This window comes from Branchiostoma belcheri, unplaced genomic scaffold (genome assembly GCF_001625305.1).
Source record: "Branchiostoma belcheri isolate BF01 breed outbred unplaced genomic scaffold, Haploidv18h27 scaffold32, whole genome shotgun sequence".
Taxonomy (NCBI): domain Eukaryota; kingdom Metazoa; phylum Chordata; class Leptocardii; order Amphioxiformes; family Branchiostomatidae; genus Branchiostoma; species Branchiostoma belcheri.
In genome coordinates, this window is record NW_017803932.1 from 2,732,914 (window position 1) to 2,747,868 (window position 14,955).

The 14,955-nt window shown below is 42.1% G+C and overlaps 1 protein-coding gene across 9 annotated transcripts in view; it reads right to left on the reverse strand.

Moving 5' to 3' along the window:
* LOC109474985 (basal cell adhesion molecule-like) overlaps positions 1 to 14,955 on the reverse strand; it is a 32,569-nt gene that overhangs the window by 12,945 nt on the left and 4,669 nt on the right. For 5 of the 9 annotated variants that reach the window (XM_019775496.1, XM_019775490.1, XM_019775495.1 and 2 more), the window contains exons 2-8: positions 6,562 to 6,900; positions 5,911 to 6,222; positions 5,089 to 5,376; positions 4,472 to 4,726; positions 3,788 to 4,099; positions 3,380 to 3,424; positions 1,298 to 1,411 (exon numbers count right to left, since the gene is read on the reverse strand). In XM_019775496.1, coding sequence (XP_019631055.1) covers positions 1,298 to 1,411; positions 3,380 to 3,424; positions 3,788 to 4,099; positions 4,472 to 4,726; positions 5,089 to 5,376; positions 5,911 to 6,222; positions 6,562 to 6,900 — 1,665 coding nt within the window. The remainder of the gene's footprint in view (positions 1 to 1,297; positions 1,412 to 3,379; positions 3,425 to 3,787; positions 4,100 to 4,471; positions 4,727 to 5,088; positions 5,377 to 5,910; positions 6,223 to 6,561; positions 6,901 to 14,955) is intronic. The other 4 variants (XM_019775492.1, XM_019775491.1, XM_019775494.1 and 1 more) reach the window with 2 other exon arrangements.

Consider the following 14,955-nt stretch of genomic DNA (forward strand, 5'->3'; position numbering starts at 1 on the left):
AAACACAACTAACAAGACTTTTTTAAATTCAAAACTGTTACAAAATATAAGTAGTTATCATTATGTATGACTAAACTCATTTTAAAAATTCTATGAAAGAGATCCTGGGATTGAAAGCAGGGAAAAAATGCAGGTATATGCATGAAAGGGGATCATGATATGATGTTAACACCAAACAACTTGAACACAAAATATCCTTGTCGTTTCTTATGCCATATGGCATAGTTTTATATTCACAACTGCTTCTCTAAGTTTACAGCTTGAAATAAATTACATTTTACTGTTGCAGTAAAATTCTATTTGCCATTTTATTCTGATCATAAAACCAGCCGACGCACATTGTACCGCCTCTGAATGTCCTATCAAGTAGAGTAATTCTTCTGCTTCATGACCCAATTTTAGGGACAGTGATGCATCCAATGTACATTAACTGGCGTGTCAGAATTTTCCACCTGTATGCCACTGCATGCCATGGAGTGGAATTTAACAGCAAAGGTAGACTGGTTTCTGAGACATGCTTAATATGGCATGATACGGGACTTGTGTAATGTACGATATTAATAGAAGTCGGAATGGTAGAACACTTAATTGCATCTCATCAAACTTCTAAGTTCCCATAAAGATTTCAGAATGCGGTAGATCGCATTAAAATGCTTTCGGCTCAAAACAAAGTGCATAGAATGCCTGATCTGAAAAGTATGGTACAAACAACATGCAAAATCATGAGAGGGCCATACAAACGAAACAATACCCACAACAAAAAAGAAAATAAGGCAGGGATGCAGGAAATGGCAGACAGAGGAAGGAGAAAAGTTCCTACCTAAAGAAAGCGGAGTATCAGATAGATCCCTCACACTGATGAGCTGGATTTCGGTAGAACCCGCTAGTTCGTAAAAATTTACCAAATCAGGCACCAAAGGCTTGTGTTCTCACAACAGCAGCCAAAAGAACTACGTCAAGTCCATAGCGCTATACAAGCTGGGAGTATCCAGTAATGCTGACATGTTCTCTGCTATGCAAGGAAGCAGCCACTGTCTAAAAACCCACGCTGGCATGATGGCAGAAAGCTTTATTCTAGTTGGCTAGAAACAAGCATCACTGCCATGCAGGCTTGCACAGACCAGACATAAACCTCAACACAAGCAGATGTCTTCCTTTGCCCAAGCAGCTGTCAACTGCGGCTGTCATGACCACAGGCATGTGTCTTCAGCAAGAGTCTACACAAGCCTACAGCACACAAGGGCATCTCTTTGGGGGAAAAAAGACCACAAAGGAAAATAACAAAGTCTTTTCTTACCTTTGCAGGGTAATAGTCCTCTCTTGTGAGCCAACATCAGGCCAATACCCACCAGCAGTAGGAGTAATAACAAAACAACCACCACTATGATTATGACCAGAGTGGTGTCTGATCCTGTAGGAGGGAAGAAATGGTACAGATAAGTCCAAATCTTAAACTTCAACTGTATCTTTGCCCTATTTTGTAAGCAATGGAGAGTCACAACCCATGGGAGTTCCACACACTAACCACTTGCCTAAACCATGCCATATTGATTTTCAGATGCACACATCGGTCTAGTTGGTGGAATATTGATGAAACCATGGCAGGCAGAGGAGACGACGACCCATTACCGTGCCATGCTCATGACTTTTACGTATCTATTTTCAGTACCATACATGTAGCAACTGCATGGTACTGTGTGTGACAAAGTGATCTGAATTGCCTGTTGATGGTGTGATCATTCATCTGTAGCCCACTGTGGGAAGCTACTGCTATAGATCTGGAGAATTACAACTCAAGGTGACAACATTATCCATCACCCAGCAGTACCATGTAAAGCCCCAATCCTACAGAGAGTTCTCCCTCTCAGTCACACGTAAACAAAAGATCTGTAGGATTTGTCCCTGTGCCAACTCAGAATGCCCCCAGCATTTCAGAATGTGCGGCATCGGCTAGTCAATATGGCTTGATTCAGTATCGGTGGCAACAATCTCGTTCTCTTCCCCCCGCCACGAGCATTTTGTGCATCTAAAACATGTCTGCAATTCGCCGAGTAAACTGCGGGGGCATGCAGCACGTTTGCTATGGGTCCGACGATGGGAGTTATAACGGATTGCCGGGGATGATACATGTAGTTAGCTACGATTAAGCAACTATGCTTAAAATATTACAATGGAGAGAATGTTTCTGGTTACACAATGCAGTTGACACCTGTTCTAAACACTATGGGGGGATGTACATGTAAATGAAAGATGAGACAGGTTAATATATTCCCTTGTCACTTCTCAGCATGTGACAAACAGTACAAAGTGCTTGTATACCTCATCTGAAATCCTCTTATCTATTCAAGACTCTTGGTTGAGCTTTCAGATTTAGGTGCATTGAATAAAACAGTAATGGCCATTATATTGTAAATAGCAGCTGACAAGAGACAAGGGATAGGCTCCCATTCAGGGCTTATTTTGACGAATGTGGGTTGATAAGCCACGACAAATTGAGAAAGTCTTAACTGCACATTCCAATTGTGGTTCCTTATCGTTACTGGTGCAGGCTATGTGAACATTTCATGCGCCTTGACAGGACAACCTACTAAACCCACAGGTCTTCTCACTCCTGGTGAGAAGGCACAAAGGAGTGGGCAGATCAAGAACTACCTGAACAATGCAGGGACTGATAACTGTATAATTCATAAAATCCATACATTCCACTTTTGGGGATCCTAACATTCTTTCTTAAATGTCATGAAACATTCTCAATAGTTTGTTGTCAACTTTTAAAAACTATGCAGCTGAACTGTTCAAAAGCAAATGTACATTTTTAATATCTATCAAGCAGAATACATTTCTACTGAGACATCACTAAGTTGTCCTGTCATGGCTTGTCATTTTGAAGTGTTGTTAGCTTGATTACAAATGGCATCATTAATCATGTCTTGGAGCCATGCATACAGACAGTTAAGCCTCTGGAGGCCCTATCATGGCTCCCACTACAGGAGTACATGTAAACATTTACATACTTGTGAATTAACTAAGACAGCTGACAAGACAGTCCAGATGCCTGGGGTACTGAACAAGCACTGGTGATGATACAAACACGGTTTAGTTAGTACAAGTTGTGCCGTACACACACACGCGTACACACAGTCACGGACATGTGTTGGCAGGCGTACGTGGTGCCATTGTGGACGAGATGAGAATGAGCAGAGTTAGTACACAAGATGCCTGATGCCTGACAGCCCATTGGCTGGTACACCGGCCGTGCCACAGTCCTGGTCTTGCCAAAGCTGCTCTACTCGAGACAACGGTAGCAGGGGGGAGGGGGGCAACACTCTGGAGCTGGTTAGTAGCTCTACAGAAGGTCTACATTAGAAAATGAGGATACCATTGTCCGTGTACAGACCTCTGGCCGTGGTGACCACATCTTCGGCTGAAAGGATAATTAAATGTAGATTTTTGAGTGTGGCAAACAGAATTACTAGAGACATTTTAAGACGTTTCTACAGCAAGGTTTTTAATCATGTTAACTGGACCTCTTCACCCTGCAACTATGTAAAAAGACACTGTTTTATCTATAAAAGAAGATTCTAACAATGCAATCCTGATAGAATTAAGACTTACATGTAGTATCAAAATTACTGAATTATACTAAAAAAGGCTGTTAAACACTGTTATCGAGTTGCTTGTGTATAGTTGTACAACATTAATGGAGAAATAGCATACTAGAACATAACCATTACCTAGTCCATTGGGTGTAAGTACTATAACTGTATAGAAAGAAATTGACACTTACCTTGTAGTGTCACATCGAAGTACTGTTCGTCCTCCCCGTACGTGTTTGTGGCTTTGCAGACGTATCGTCCTGAATGTTCCGGTTTCATACTGTTGATCTGTAGAATACTCTTCATGCCTTTCGGCAGGTTCTCTTGTAAAATCCTGTATGGACCTCCGGTTGTGATAATGGCCCTGTTGTCTGAGGAGTCCAGTAGGAACCACTCCACCCTGCTGGGCCTTGGTTTGGCCTGAATCTCACACACAATCTGCGCCGTTTTCCCCTCCATGAACTCTCGCGCTGCCGGACTGTCTCCAATGATATCCGGACGCCCTGAAATCAAACGTCATACCATATGACCTGTCATTTCAAAATAATATTAACAAGTGTGGAACAATTGAATTGAATTTCTTTCCTTCAGGTACACTTTACCACATAGCAACACAGTACACACGTAATTACAGAAATAGCCAAAACAGAATTTATACATATTTTCAAATATGAGTTCCACTGCACCACTCTGTTGTTTGTGTTAAGTAGACTGTTAATGAAAGAATAACACGTTTTTCTGTGTCTGCATTGAATGTATCTGTGGTAAGGTGGACAAACATTGAGCTAGCGAGCTTCGCAGAAACAATGCATGTGCTTTGAATGCAACATCATTCTGAATGCAATAAAAGACAGAAAGAATGAAGGGAATCTCACCTATAACATTAACTGTAACATTGACAGTGTCCTTGGGGAAATCGAGAGCCGCGGCCACACAAGTGAAGGTTCCGTCCTCGGCGTACGTCATGGTGGCGAAGGACAGCGGATTGTTGAACGTTCTCCCCGACCCCACCTGTACCCACTGGAGGTTGGGCGTGGGGTTACCCTCGGCTTCACAGGTCACCGCTGGCAGGCTGGAACCAAAGTTCACCTCGAACGGTTGCACAAAGCTAGAGCTGATCTTCGGAGCATCTGAAATGGTAGGAGTGAAAATTCTTACATATCATTCTTAAAAAAACTAATTAATTAATTAATAGATTAACGCCTGACAATAAAATTGACATATACCAAATTTAGGAGAGCTTGTACAAAACGATTTCTTTTTATTTTCCAGTCTGTAGGTAACAGGAAAACATACCAAGGGAACCAAGTTACAATCTGCAAATTATACCAAATTAAGTTATGACTGTAGCAGTACTAGTGAATTGAATAGGACTCCTAGAGCAAGTGTTAAAAAACAAATTTCATCTACATCATGCAACACAGGTACATTTTCTTACTTGTACATACACCCAAATTGTACATACAGGCTGTAATACTAAGTATACACTCACAGTACACATCTATGTTGACCGTAGCCTGTCCGTCTGATTCTCTGTCCCGGGGTATGACGCCGTTGCTGGCCTCGCAGCGGTACGTCCCGTTCTGAGACCTGTTGATCTTCGGGATGACGTAGGTGGTGGTCAGGCCGGTCTGCAGGACGTCGGCCGAGTCTCCGCTGACCTTCAGCCACCTGATCTGGCTGGGGTCAGGGTTACTCTGTACCACACAGGTCAGGGTCAGGGTGTTGGTCTCCTTGACGGAGCTGTTGGGATTGGAGCTGATGGATGCAACGGGTGGATCTGACAAAAAAAAAAACCATAAGAATGGTTAGAAAAGTCTCAAGGTCAGAATTTTTCTAAGCCTTCAGGCCACACTAATTTAATCAATTGGTTCTCAGAATTGCCTGCTTTATCTTTTTTATATGTGAAAAAATATATATATTCAGGTTTTGAATCAAAACTAAAACGTGTGTTTTTACTTTATGACTCTTATCATAGTATCTAAGGCTATTATACTAGGGCCTAGGGCTGTTTTTTTTTTACTCTAGGGCCTAGGGCTGTTTTTTTTTACTCTGTCGCTTCACTTTTTTTCTGAAAAATCTAAGGTGTGGTTCTCCTAAAACACAGTAAGTCCATCTTCCCATTCTACATGACGTCCCTAATCAAAGCTAAGTACTCATTTTCACCCGATTGAGTCAGAGGAAATAGGTATAAAGTGCCTTTCCTAAGGGCACAACACTGGGCCTGCCAGGGATTTGAACCCAGAACAGCTTAGTACACAACCCTTCCCACAAGACCACCTTCTCACCATATTATTACATGTGAAGAACTTACATTGTACATCTAGAACTTGCTCTGCAGTCTGGACGTCCAGTTGGTCTGGGTACCCCTGGTCTGCTTTGCACACAAAATTGGCCTGGTCGTCAAACCTCGTGACTGGAGACAGCGACAAATCCCGGATCACCTGCCGCGCGGCTTCGTTGGTAGTGGGTTCTCCTACGCCCGCGTCCATGGGCTGGGTTCCGTTGAACCACGTGAGGGTGGGGAGGGGCTTGCCGCCGTCCGACCGGCAGGTCAACGTCAGGTCGTCCCCTGCTCTAGCTGCACTGTTAACTGTGGAGACGATGGTGGGGGCACTTGCTGCAACTGTAAACAAGCACATGTCAATCAATAGTACAATCTGTAGTGTGTAACAAACTAGAGCATCTAATATAGCTATGTTCTATTTTTATTGTCCCAGAACTACCTCAAAAACAGGTCAAATGACCTGAGTGCAACCTTCTGGCAAAATAAATAAACTGAAACTGAAAAACTAGAACTTCACCAATTTTTTTTTTCCAGACCAAAACATAAAAACACACAAATACAACCACAAACATGAATGTGCTCTAGGCATTATAATCCTCACCATATCTTCAAACTACAGTAAGTCTACACAGATAATGAATACAAAGCAAGACTGGCTTACAAAACAACGGACGTTACCTAAAACTGTCAGGTCCACCGATTTGGTGTCTGCCGAACCTTGACTCAGCACCTTCACTGTACATCTATACGTGCCCTCGTCGTTTTCTCCCACGTTCTCAATTCTCAGCGAGGCCTGCTCCGTGATGGACGCGCGGTTCTCGTATGTCCCAAACACGCTCTGCGTGTTGGCCAACATGGTGACCACCTCCCTGCTTTCTGTGCTGGAGGTGAAGCTCCATGTGATGATGTCTACCTGTGCTGCCGGCGTCACGCTGTACGTACATTGTAACACTACTGTGTTCTCCTTCAGGACAGTCTGGGCAGGTCCTACACTCACTGTTACCGCAGCTTCAATATCTGTGGGACAAAAAAAGTGAAAAGAATGTCTCAAAGTATATGTTAAAAAATTTAAACCTGGGGGATTTACTTCATATGCCAGGATTGTACATCGAGATATCATAAAATTCAATCATCCCATGACAGACACCCTTTTTATTCATCCCATGAGAAATAACTGCACTTATGACACATTGACGCCTCATTCCTTAGCAATGTATTCTTGAAACATATCTATGAAGTACGGTCTAAAACGTACGTCGTTTAGACCCTGCGTCAAGTGTAACCGTTTGTGACATTGCATGTAACGCTGACATTTCGCTTATGATTGCTAAATACATTACAGTCATCTCAGATACATGAGTGGATTAGGCACGTATCCCTGAATATCACCAGCGTTCATCAACCAACGCCTGACAATATGCCCCTCCCATTCTGTATCACCAGCCTGGGCAAAGGCCACAAATTAATGATGAGACAGGCTCGACTTATTAGATTCCGAGATCGCTTGCAGCTACTGATTAGCCTGGTAATGCGATAACCTCGCTCACAATGACATTTCAGTCACATGCAAGGGGAGAAAGATCAATGAACTAGCTTTACAACAACCATATAAAAGGTGATCCTTTAAACAAACTCTTACACACTAACGTGAGATTGTTTTAAGTTGCTCTCTGTAAAACACGACCGGACACCCTGATCTGAAGATGCAATTATCATCTCAAATCACCATTGCTTCCATTCTTTAGATACTGGGAAACCAGTCTACATTCTATCCCATGGTAACTATTGAATACTGGGCATGTCTAAATCACCGGATCGGGGGCCCACTATAGAATCCCCTTTGTATGACCCTTTATGTGAGAACACGGAATCCATTTTCTCTCCAATAATACTGGAACGGCTCAGAACAAAATGCTAGCTGGTGTATGGTCAGTTGGGTGCACTTCCTAGACGATGTTTACATCGCAAGATTTTTATTTCAGGTGGCAACAGGGCCATACCCTATATCATCTATAGCTACAGACTGACTTTTATTGTGCTAACAATTGCTGGTAAAACTAAATAGAAATTTGTTTTAGTCAATACACATTAATACACTACATAACACCTTTTGACAAAGTATAAAGGGATCAATGTAAGACCACATCTCCACCAATAGATCCAGTGTCTTTGATAAGGTTCCTTGCTAGAAAATAATACTGTAAATACCATTTGAATGTATTTAATGCATTTTTCTTAAGGCTATATTGCTGTGTGAATAGAATTTTAACCACATACAAAATAGCTCAATAGTATCCATACTAAGTTAAAGAGGAGATTTTCCACATCAAAAACACATCTTGGCAATCAATCAAGCAGAAGCCCTGAATAACGGTTTTTTGATAAGGGAATTTATTATTTCAATGATAAATAACTCGGTTGCTTTCCGTGTTAAAAGGCAACCCTATGTGATTCAAAACAGTTGTCAGTTGACATTGTTACAGTTGACAACATGACCTTTTATTTCTCAATATATCAGACTACGTGTCAATGGTTTTATCAATGTCCTTACACATATTTTGGTATATCCAGCCCCTTTAACCCTCATTCTGCTGCCTAATTCTGTGACTGATAAAGGATTAGTGGCCGAATATCTACTTTAGTGTGAAGGTTAAAATGCCACATATTGTTTTGAATATGTACATGTAACTAATTGAAAAGATGGACAGTACAGTACTGGTAACGCTGGTGAATTGAAAGTCTAGTCACATCTTACACTTCAGAAGTCCCACTCCTATTCTGATGAGATAGCATGGGCAATCATACACATGCACAGCTATAGCTGCAAGAGATAATGACATATTCATCCTGACGGAAAAGGTCAAACACCCATTTGGCAGAAAGATGCTGCAAGACGTACATTCACGTCTTCCTGCTCCGCTTTTCTTCTGGCCCACAGGTAGTGTTTACCACGCAGGGGTGCATTTCTCAAATGCCAACATTCTGTGATTGATTTCTTAGCAGTTGTTCAACACTACACTGCAGGGTTCTGAGTTCTTTGAAGAGCCATGTGTGGGTGTATGCAATCATTTTCACCCAGCTTGGGTTGGGACTGAAGGTGCTTTTAAAGACTTTCAATTCACCAGCGTTACCAGTACTGTACTGTCCATCCTTTCAATTAGTTACATGTACATATTCAAAACAATATGTGGCATTTTAACCTTCACACTAAAGTAGATATTCGGCCACTAATCCTTTATCAGTCACAGAATTAGGCAGCAGAATGAGGGTTAAAGGGGCTGGATATACCAAAATATGTGTAAGGACATTGATAAAACCATTGACACGTAGTCTGATATATTGAGAAATAAAAGGTCATGTTGTCAACTGTAACAATGTCAACTGACAACTGTTTTGAATCACATAGGGTTGCCTTTTAACAAGGAAAGCAACTGAGTCATTTATCATTGAAATAATATAATTACCATATGACTTTCAAACCAATATCAGTGGTACCACCTACATTGTGTACACAATACATCCAATCACACCAGTACAGTGTCCTGAGCTCTGATCCTGAATTTAGAGGGTTTTTTTTAATCCTGTTAACATCTAGATGCTAACAAATCAAAATGCAATAATTACTCAAAGACAAATGTTCTGACACAGTACGGCCTTGAGGAAAACTAGGTATGATTAATCAAGATTACTCAGATCCTGATTTCATATATAGATATCCTATAATAAACAATCCGCATATCAGATATCACGTAGGAAAGGAACTAGACTGGCTCAGTCACATCCTCATCCCTTCCTCCTTCCTGACCACAAAGTTTAATCTATCTGGCTGATAAGTGACAGTTAATGACTTCCTGATAAACTATCTGTCCCACCTAGCTCCCAGTCACTGTCCCTCCCCCTGCCCTCCCACAGGTAATCAACAGTCATGGCTGGGTGATGATGAACCCTTTTTTTGTGGTTCCAGATGGCAGTTTAGTTGCAAACTACCGTACTGTATTTCAAGAAATATTTGCGACGGTTTTATATTCACAGTTTTCGCAACTGAACTTTCACAACAAGCTCATCACACCCTAAACATGTATTCTGTCTACCACTGCATGTGCGTTGCTACAGTTGTTTTGACTACAAAAAACACCTTTCTCTTTCCACGGCAAAATGAAGTCCCCGCAAACTTGAAACGATTTACAGTAGTCGCTCCCTGCTGAACAACCTCATATTGCATGTCCCCAGGTCATATGGCAAGGATGACAGAATTTCCAATCACATCACCAGCCCCAGAATTAATCAGAATAACGAGATGGTAATGGTCTTCACAGGTCAGGGCTCGAAATACGACCTGCACATGCAATTTAGTGCAGGTAAAATTGGAGCTGTGCAGTCATCCTGTCCACCTGCACTGGTCCATGTACTGGGTTTACATAGGTGTATGTGGATTTTTATTTGTGTCTTGACTGGTACCCCTATATTTTGAACGAATGTAAAAGAAATAAGACATTAATGGCAATGGTTTATGAACAGTTTCAGTGTAATCCATATTTCCTAAATTCTGAGTTGTGCAGGTAATATTTGTCTGGCGCAGAGGTACATGTAATTTTCAATGTGTACCCGTGCAGGTAAGCAGATTATTTCAAGCCTTGCAGCAGGTACTTAGACCCGGTTTACACGACGACAAAAACCTGGCGTACGATAATGGCGTACGCACGCGATCGTACGTCCGTTTCGGTTTACACGGAGCGGGACGGACAGCGCCGGGACTCCCGCAGCGCTCCACACTATCGTGACCCCATTTGACCCGCCGCGAGCTTTGACATAGCGCTATTTTCAAAATGGCGGGAGAACAGGCACTTTTTCTGTTCTTCATGCGTCAGATGTTGCTATTCTTCTTTTCGCGGATGTACTTGCGTCGCCGGGCATTGCGTAGAAGAAGGGTTGGACGTCGCAGGGAGCGGTACCATGAGATCCAACGGGCAGCAATTTTTGCAGTCATTGCAATCATTCAAGCTCAAGGCGGGATCGATCGGTCAGTGTGGGAACGTGACAGTTAGAGCTATTGCGCACTTCTGCCATGGTCAGTTGCGGCAGTCGCGAGCAAACAGGCTCAGCAAAACAACAAACAAATCAAATACGATAAAAAAACAAAAGGAAAACCGAAACGGATCAGAGAAAACAGAGTTAAGATCAGTAACACGGCGTGGGTTTTCACAGGCGCGGGAAGAAGAATGGAATTTGCATATGACCCCTGACCTCCTGCAACAGGGAAGTGCTTGCGAACGCCGTTCGTACGATCAGTCGCGTTTACACGAGGCGGAGAGGCATCCTGACTCCCCGCTGGGCGATCGTACACGATCGTACGCCTGCCTTCGAGGTGGCGTACGCAAATTGCGTACGATAGGTGCGAACGATAGGTGGGGCCGGTTTACACGCTGGAAAAAATGGTCGTACGCAATTGTCGTACGATCGCGTGCGTACGCCATTATCGTACGCCAGGTTTTTGTCGTCGTGTAAACCGGGTGGTACTGATCTACATCCCCATACTGACATAGAAATACAGCCACCGAGGGGGGGGCTTTACATGTTTTATTCACAACACAGTACCTGGCTTCTCAAACTATCTGCATACAGTAGCATGCAATGGTTCACGCTTCACCTGTTAAAAGGCAGGTATATCAAGAAGTAACATCTGTTTTTGAGGGAGAGCAGGACAAGGAATGCAGACACAGGGCTTCTTCTGACAGCTGTTTACATAAGAACTGGTGGCTAAATTTATGGTCTTCTTAATTGTTTATACAAGCTATCTGTTTTCCCTTCTTCCTAGAGAGTATGGTTGTTTCAAGATAATGTCAATAGATCACAACATATTTTCATATCATAAATGTTCCATTAGACATAATTACTTTGTGACAGTATTATCTATAGGGTTAAGCATAGGGTGTTTTTATTTTCTATATAAAAACCATGAGCTGCATTTCACTAACTCTGAATAAGCTGCAGTCCTTGGGATTACCTTGTATCAGCACTGCACACCATCAGGTAATGCACTACGTATGTGCCTGGGGGCAAGATCTCCGTACGGCTTTTATTTCACAGGGACGGAGAAGCCATAAATATACCCAGGGCGGTGCATGTAAATATTGAGCTGAAAGGACAGATTGCACTTCTGAAAGATGAAAATTCATAATGAATGCGACAGGTTCATTCAGGTTTGCACGAACATTATGCGTGGGAAATGCCTGCATAAAACCATATTAGTGTCTAAGTATGAATAAATCAGTTTACGTATGTGACCTATTGGCAAACAGTTCACATTTCGTGAGTGAACTTGGGAGATGCATGCAAAGATAAGGGGAGTGATTCAGGAATCACTCCTCACTTTCATCTGGGTCTGATTTGTAAGGAATGCAAACAGCAGACTCCAGCCTTCCTGTGATATACAGATACACCAACAGATCATGTCTGTGCATGTGTGTACTATAACCTCAGGAGCTGTTGACGTCAACTTCAACCTTGCAAAGCAGCATTCCAGGTTCATCTCGGTGACATGCACCCAAAGATAAACAAGTTCAACTGGTCACAGGCTGTTTACAAAACTAGAGATCCCGTCTCTAGCATTTAGCAAGACTGGACATGCCAAACATGACTAGTTCAGCCTTCCTTTTGTAAATCTAGCACAACATGCACAGAATGTATGCATTTCAGGCCTTTACAAGTTACAAACTAAACTTACAAATAAAATAAAAAATCAATAAACTTAGAAATTGCAGTCACTTCCCCAGTATTAAAATTTAACAGGCATAAATTGGATCAATATCCCTTTGCACAAGTATATACAACATCTACATCTACATAGAGGAAGTCCTGACAGGTCGATTTTGTTCTAGGTGAAAACAGCACTAGGTTCATATCTGTCATTACTGCTCATTTCTATGGGACCAACTACAAGTGGACCTGACACAAAGCGGTGTTCCTGCCAGTAATTTGAAGCCAGCGAAATGGAACCAAAGGCAAGCCTCTGGCATCTTGATAAGGAAGCCAAGCCCTGAGGGAACCAGCATGTCTACTGTGTGGAAACTTCTGCTTCTCATTAAATACATCATGTCTAATATGACAGTTAAATGGTGAGTTAGGGTAAGCCCTCTCCTCATAAAACCTCATTCTTATGTTTTTCTAACCTTTCCAATGAAAGCCTTTAAAGTTAGTCATTTCCCACTGGAGTATAGGGTACACATGGCACATTTTCTGAGCAGTGATCATTATAACCAGTCTGTGACGCTACATTTCTGGAAAGGATCCTGTGGGTTCGACTTCCCTCCCAGCCCTCCAGTTGGCCTACATCACTGTGCGCTGCCATGGCAACCAAATAATGACATCAACCAGGACATGCTTTTAAAGCCAGGAAACAATCAACAAAAGGGCATCACCTTTTCCTCTGAGCTGTCCTTCAATATGACATAATGCAGTTGGCAACATCAAGCTTGCCGAGTATCGAACAAGCTAGACTCATCTATGGACTTTTGCACACTTATTATCGAATGATCGACTCACATATAGGGTTTGTGCAGATAATTCTATTGGAATGCAATTTGCTGTGATAGAAATGTAATTATTATAATATAGGCCAGAGAGACTAATCTGCTACAAGTGCAAGCCCTCAATATGCAGTTCATTTCAAATACAGGAATGCACACTTTCACAGAGCATTAAATATTTTCTGGGATTTAACCTTCTATTCTAGACAACAAAAATAAATGCAATGGATACTGAATACTTTTAAATCTATCAGTATCACTTCTGGTTTATGCATATGTGTGTTATGTGCTTTGGCATACAAATGGCAAAACATGTGACATTGTCAGCATATATTATATGCCTAGAACAACCATTCTGGGGGGTGGGTTGTGCCCATGTACATGTGTTTGAGACAAAGGCTGTCATGTCCGCAGCATTTTCCCACGCAAGGTCAGATGGGCACTAGATATTGGACGTCTTTCACTTAACAAAGATTGAACGGGATGGATTCCAGCCAGCTTCCCTCATGCATATAATATCAGTCTCCCCAAACAACAGGAGCTTCCCAAAATGGCCTTTTACCTTCATCATGTATCACCAACACCCCTGCCCTAACACTATTACAAATGACACTGATTTACTCATCTGAATAAATGAGCATTGGACATGACAGGAAAAGAAATGGACAGGGAACAATCTGTCTAGTGGAGAGAGAAATTCGATTGCATGCTATAAAACGGTGCACACCCCAGTTCTTCCGCGACAGGGGTCCACGATAGTCCGTTGTAAAAAAGTGACGAAAGGGTTTTGAGGGTCCAAGTTTGAGGTGACATTTCTTATAAACTGCCACGAAGTAGCATTAAACATTAACATGGCTGAAGAGTGTAAGAAATGGTGATTTTGGGGTGAAAATTTCTTTTGGCTCCGAACCTTACTTCCGGGTATCCTTGCGCGCCAAGTGTAATCCGCCCGTTTGACCTAGTTTTCGCTCTGTGGCTTCGTAGGGGTGGATTTGCAACCCCTCGCGCCGTGGACTGTTTAGAAAATTACAGTACTAGAATTTTCTTTATAATTTACTCGGGTATAGTCAAGGCTTGGGTCTTTCTGCCAGCATCAGTCATTTCTGCCGGAAAATTTTTTTTTGTGGGATTATCCTACGCGAAAATTCGCAATTTTGGGCATTAATTTTGGAGTGAAAATAATGTTTTTTCCGTTGATTTTACCAAACTTAAAAAGGTTGAAGAAACCAAACTCAGCTTGTCTTGTAGCTGAAGATATACCCTTTCGTCCCATATACAGTTATTCTCCTTCCGAATTATTCCACGCCAGAGACGGTCGCTAGATTTGAGGGTGTGCAGCTTCGAAAAGAGGCCCCAAATAAACTGGGGTGTGCCCCCTTAAACAGGTCCGTCCTTCAAAAAATATTAGCTATGGCAGCCAACAAATTGCATTTCATCCAGTAAAGTGTATATCCTTTACCCAATCATGGCGAAAAAATTTTGGATTTCGCAAGTTTTAATATGATTATAGAATGTCATATAATGCGCTGATTTGCCCCCCTCCCAC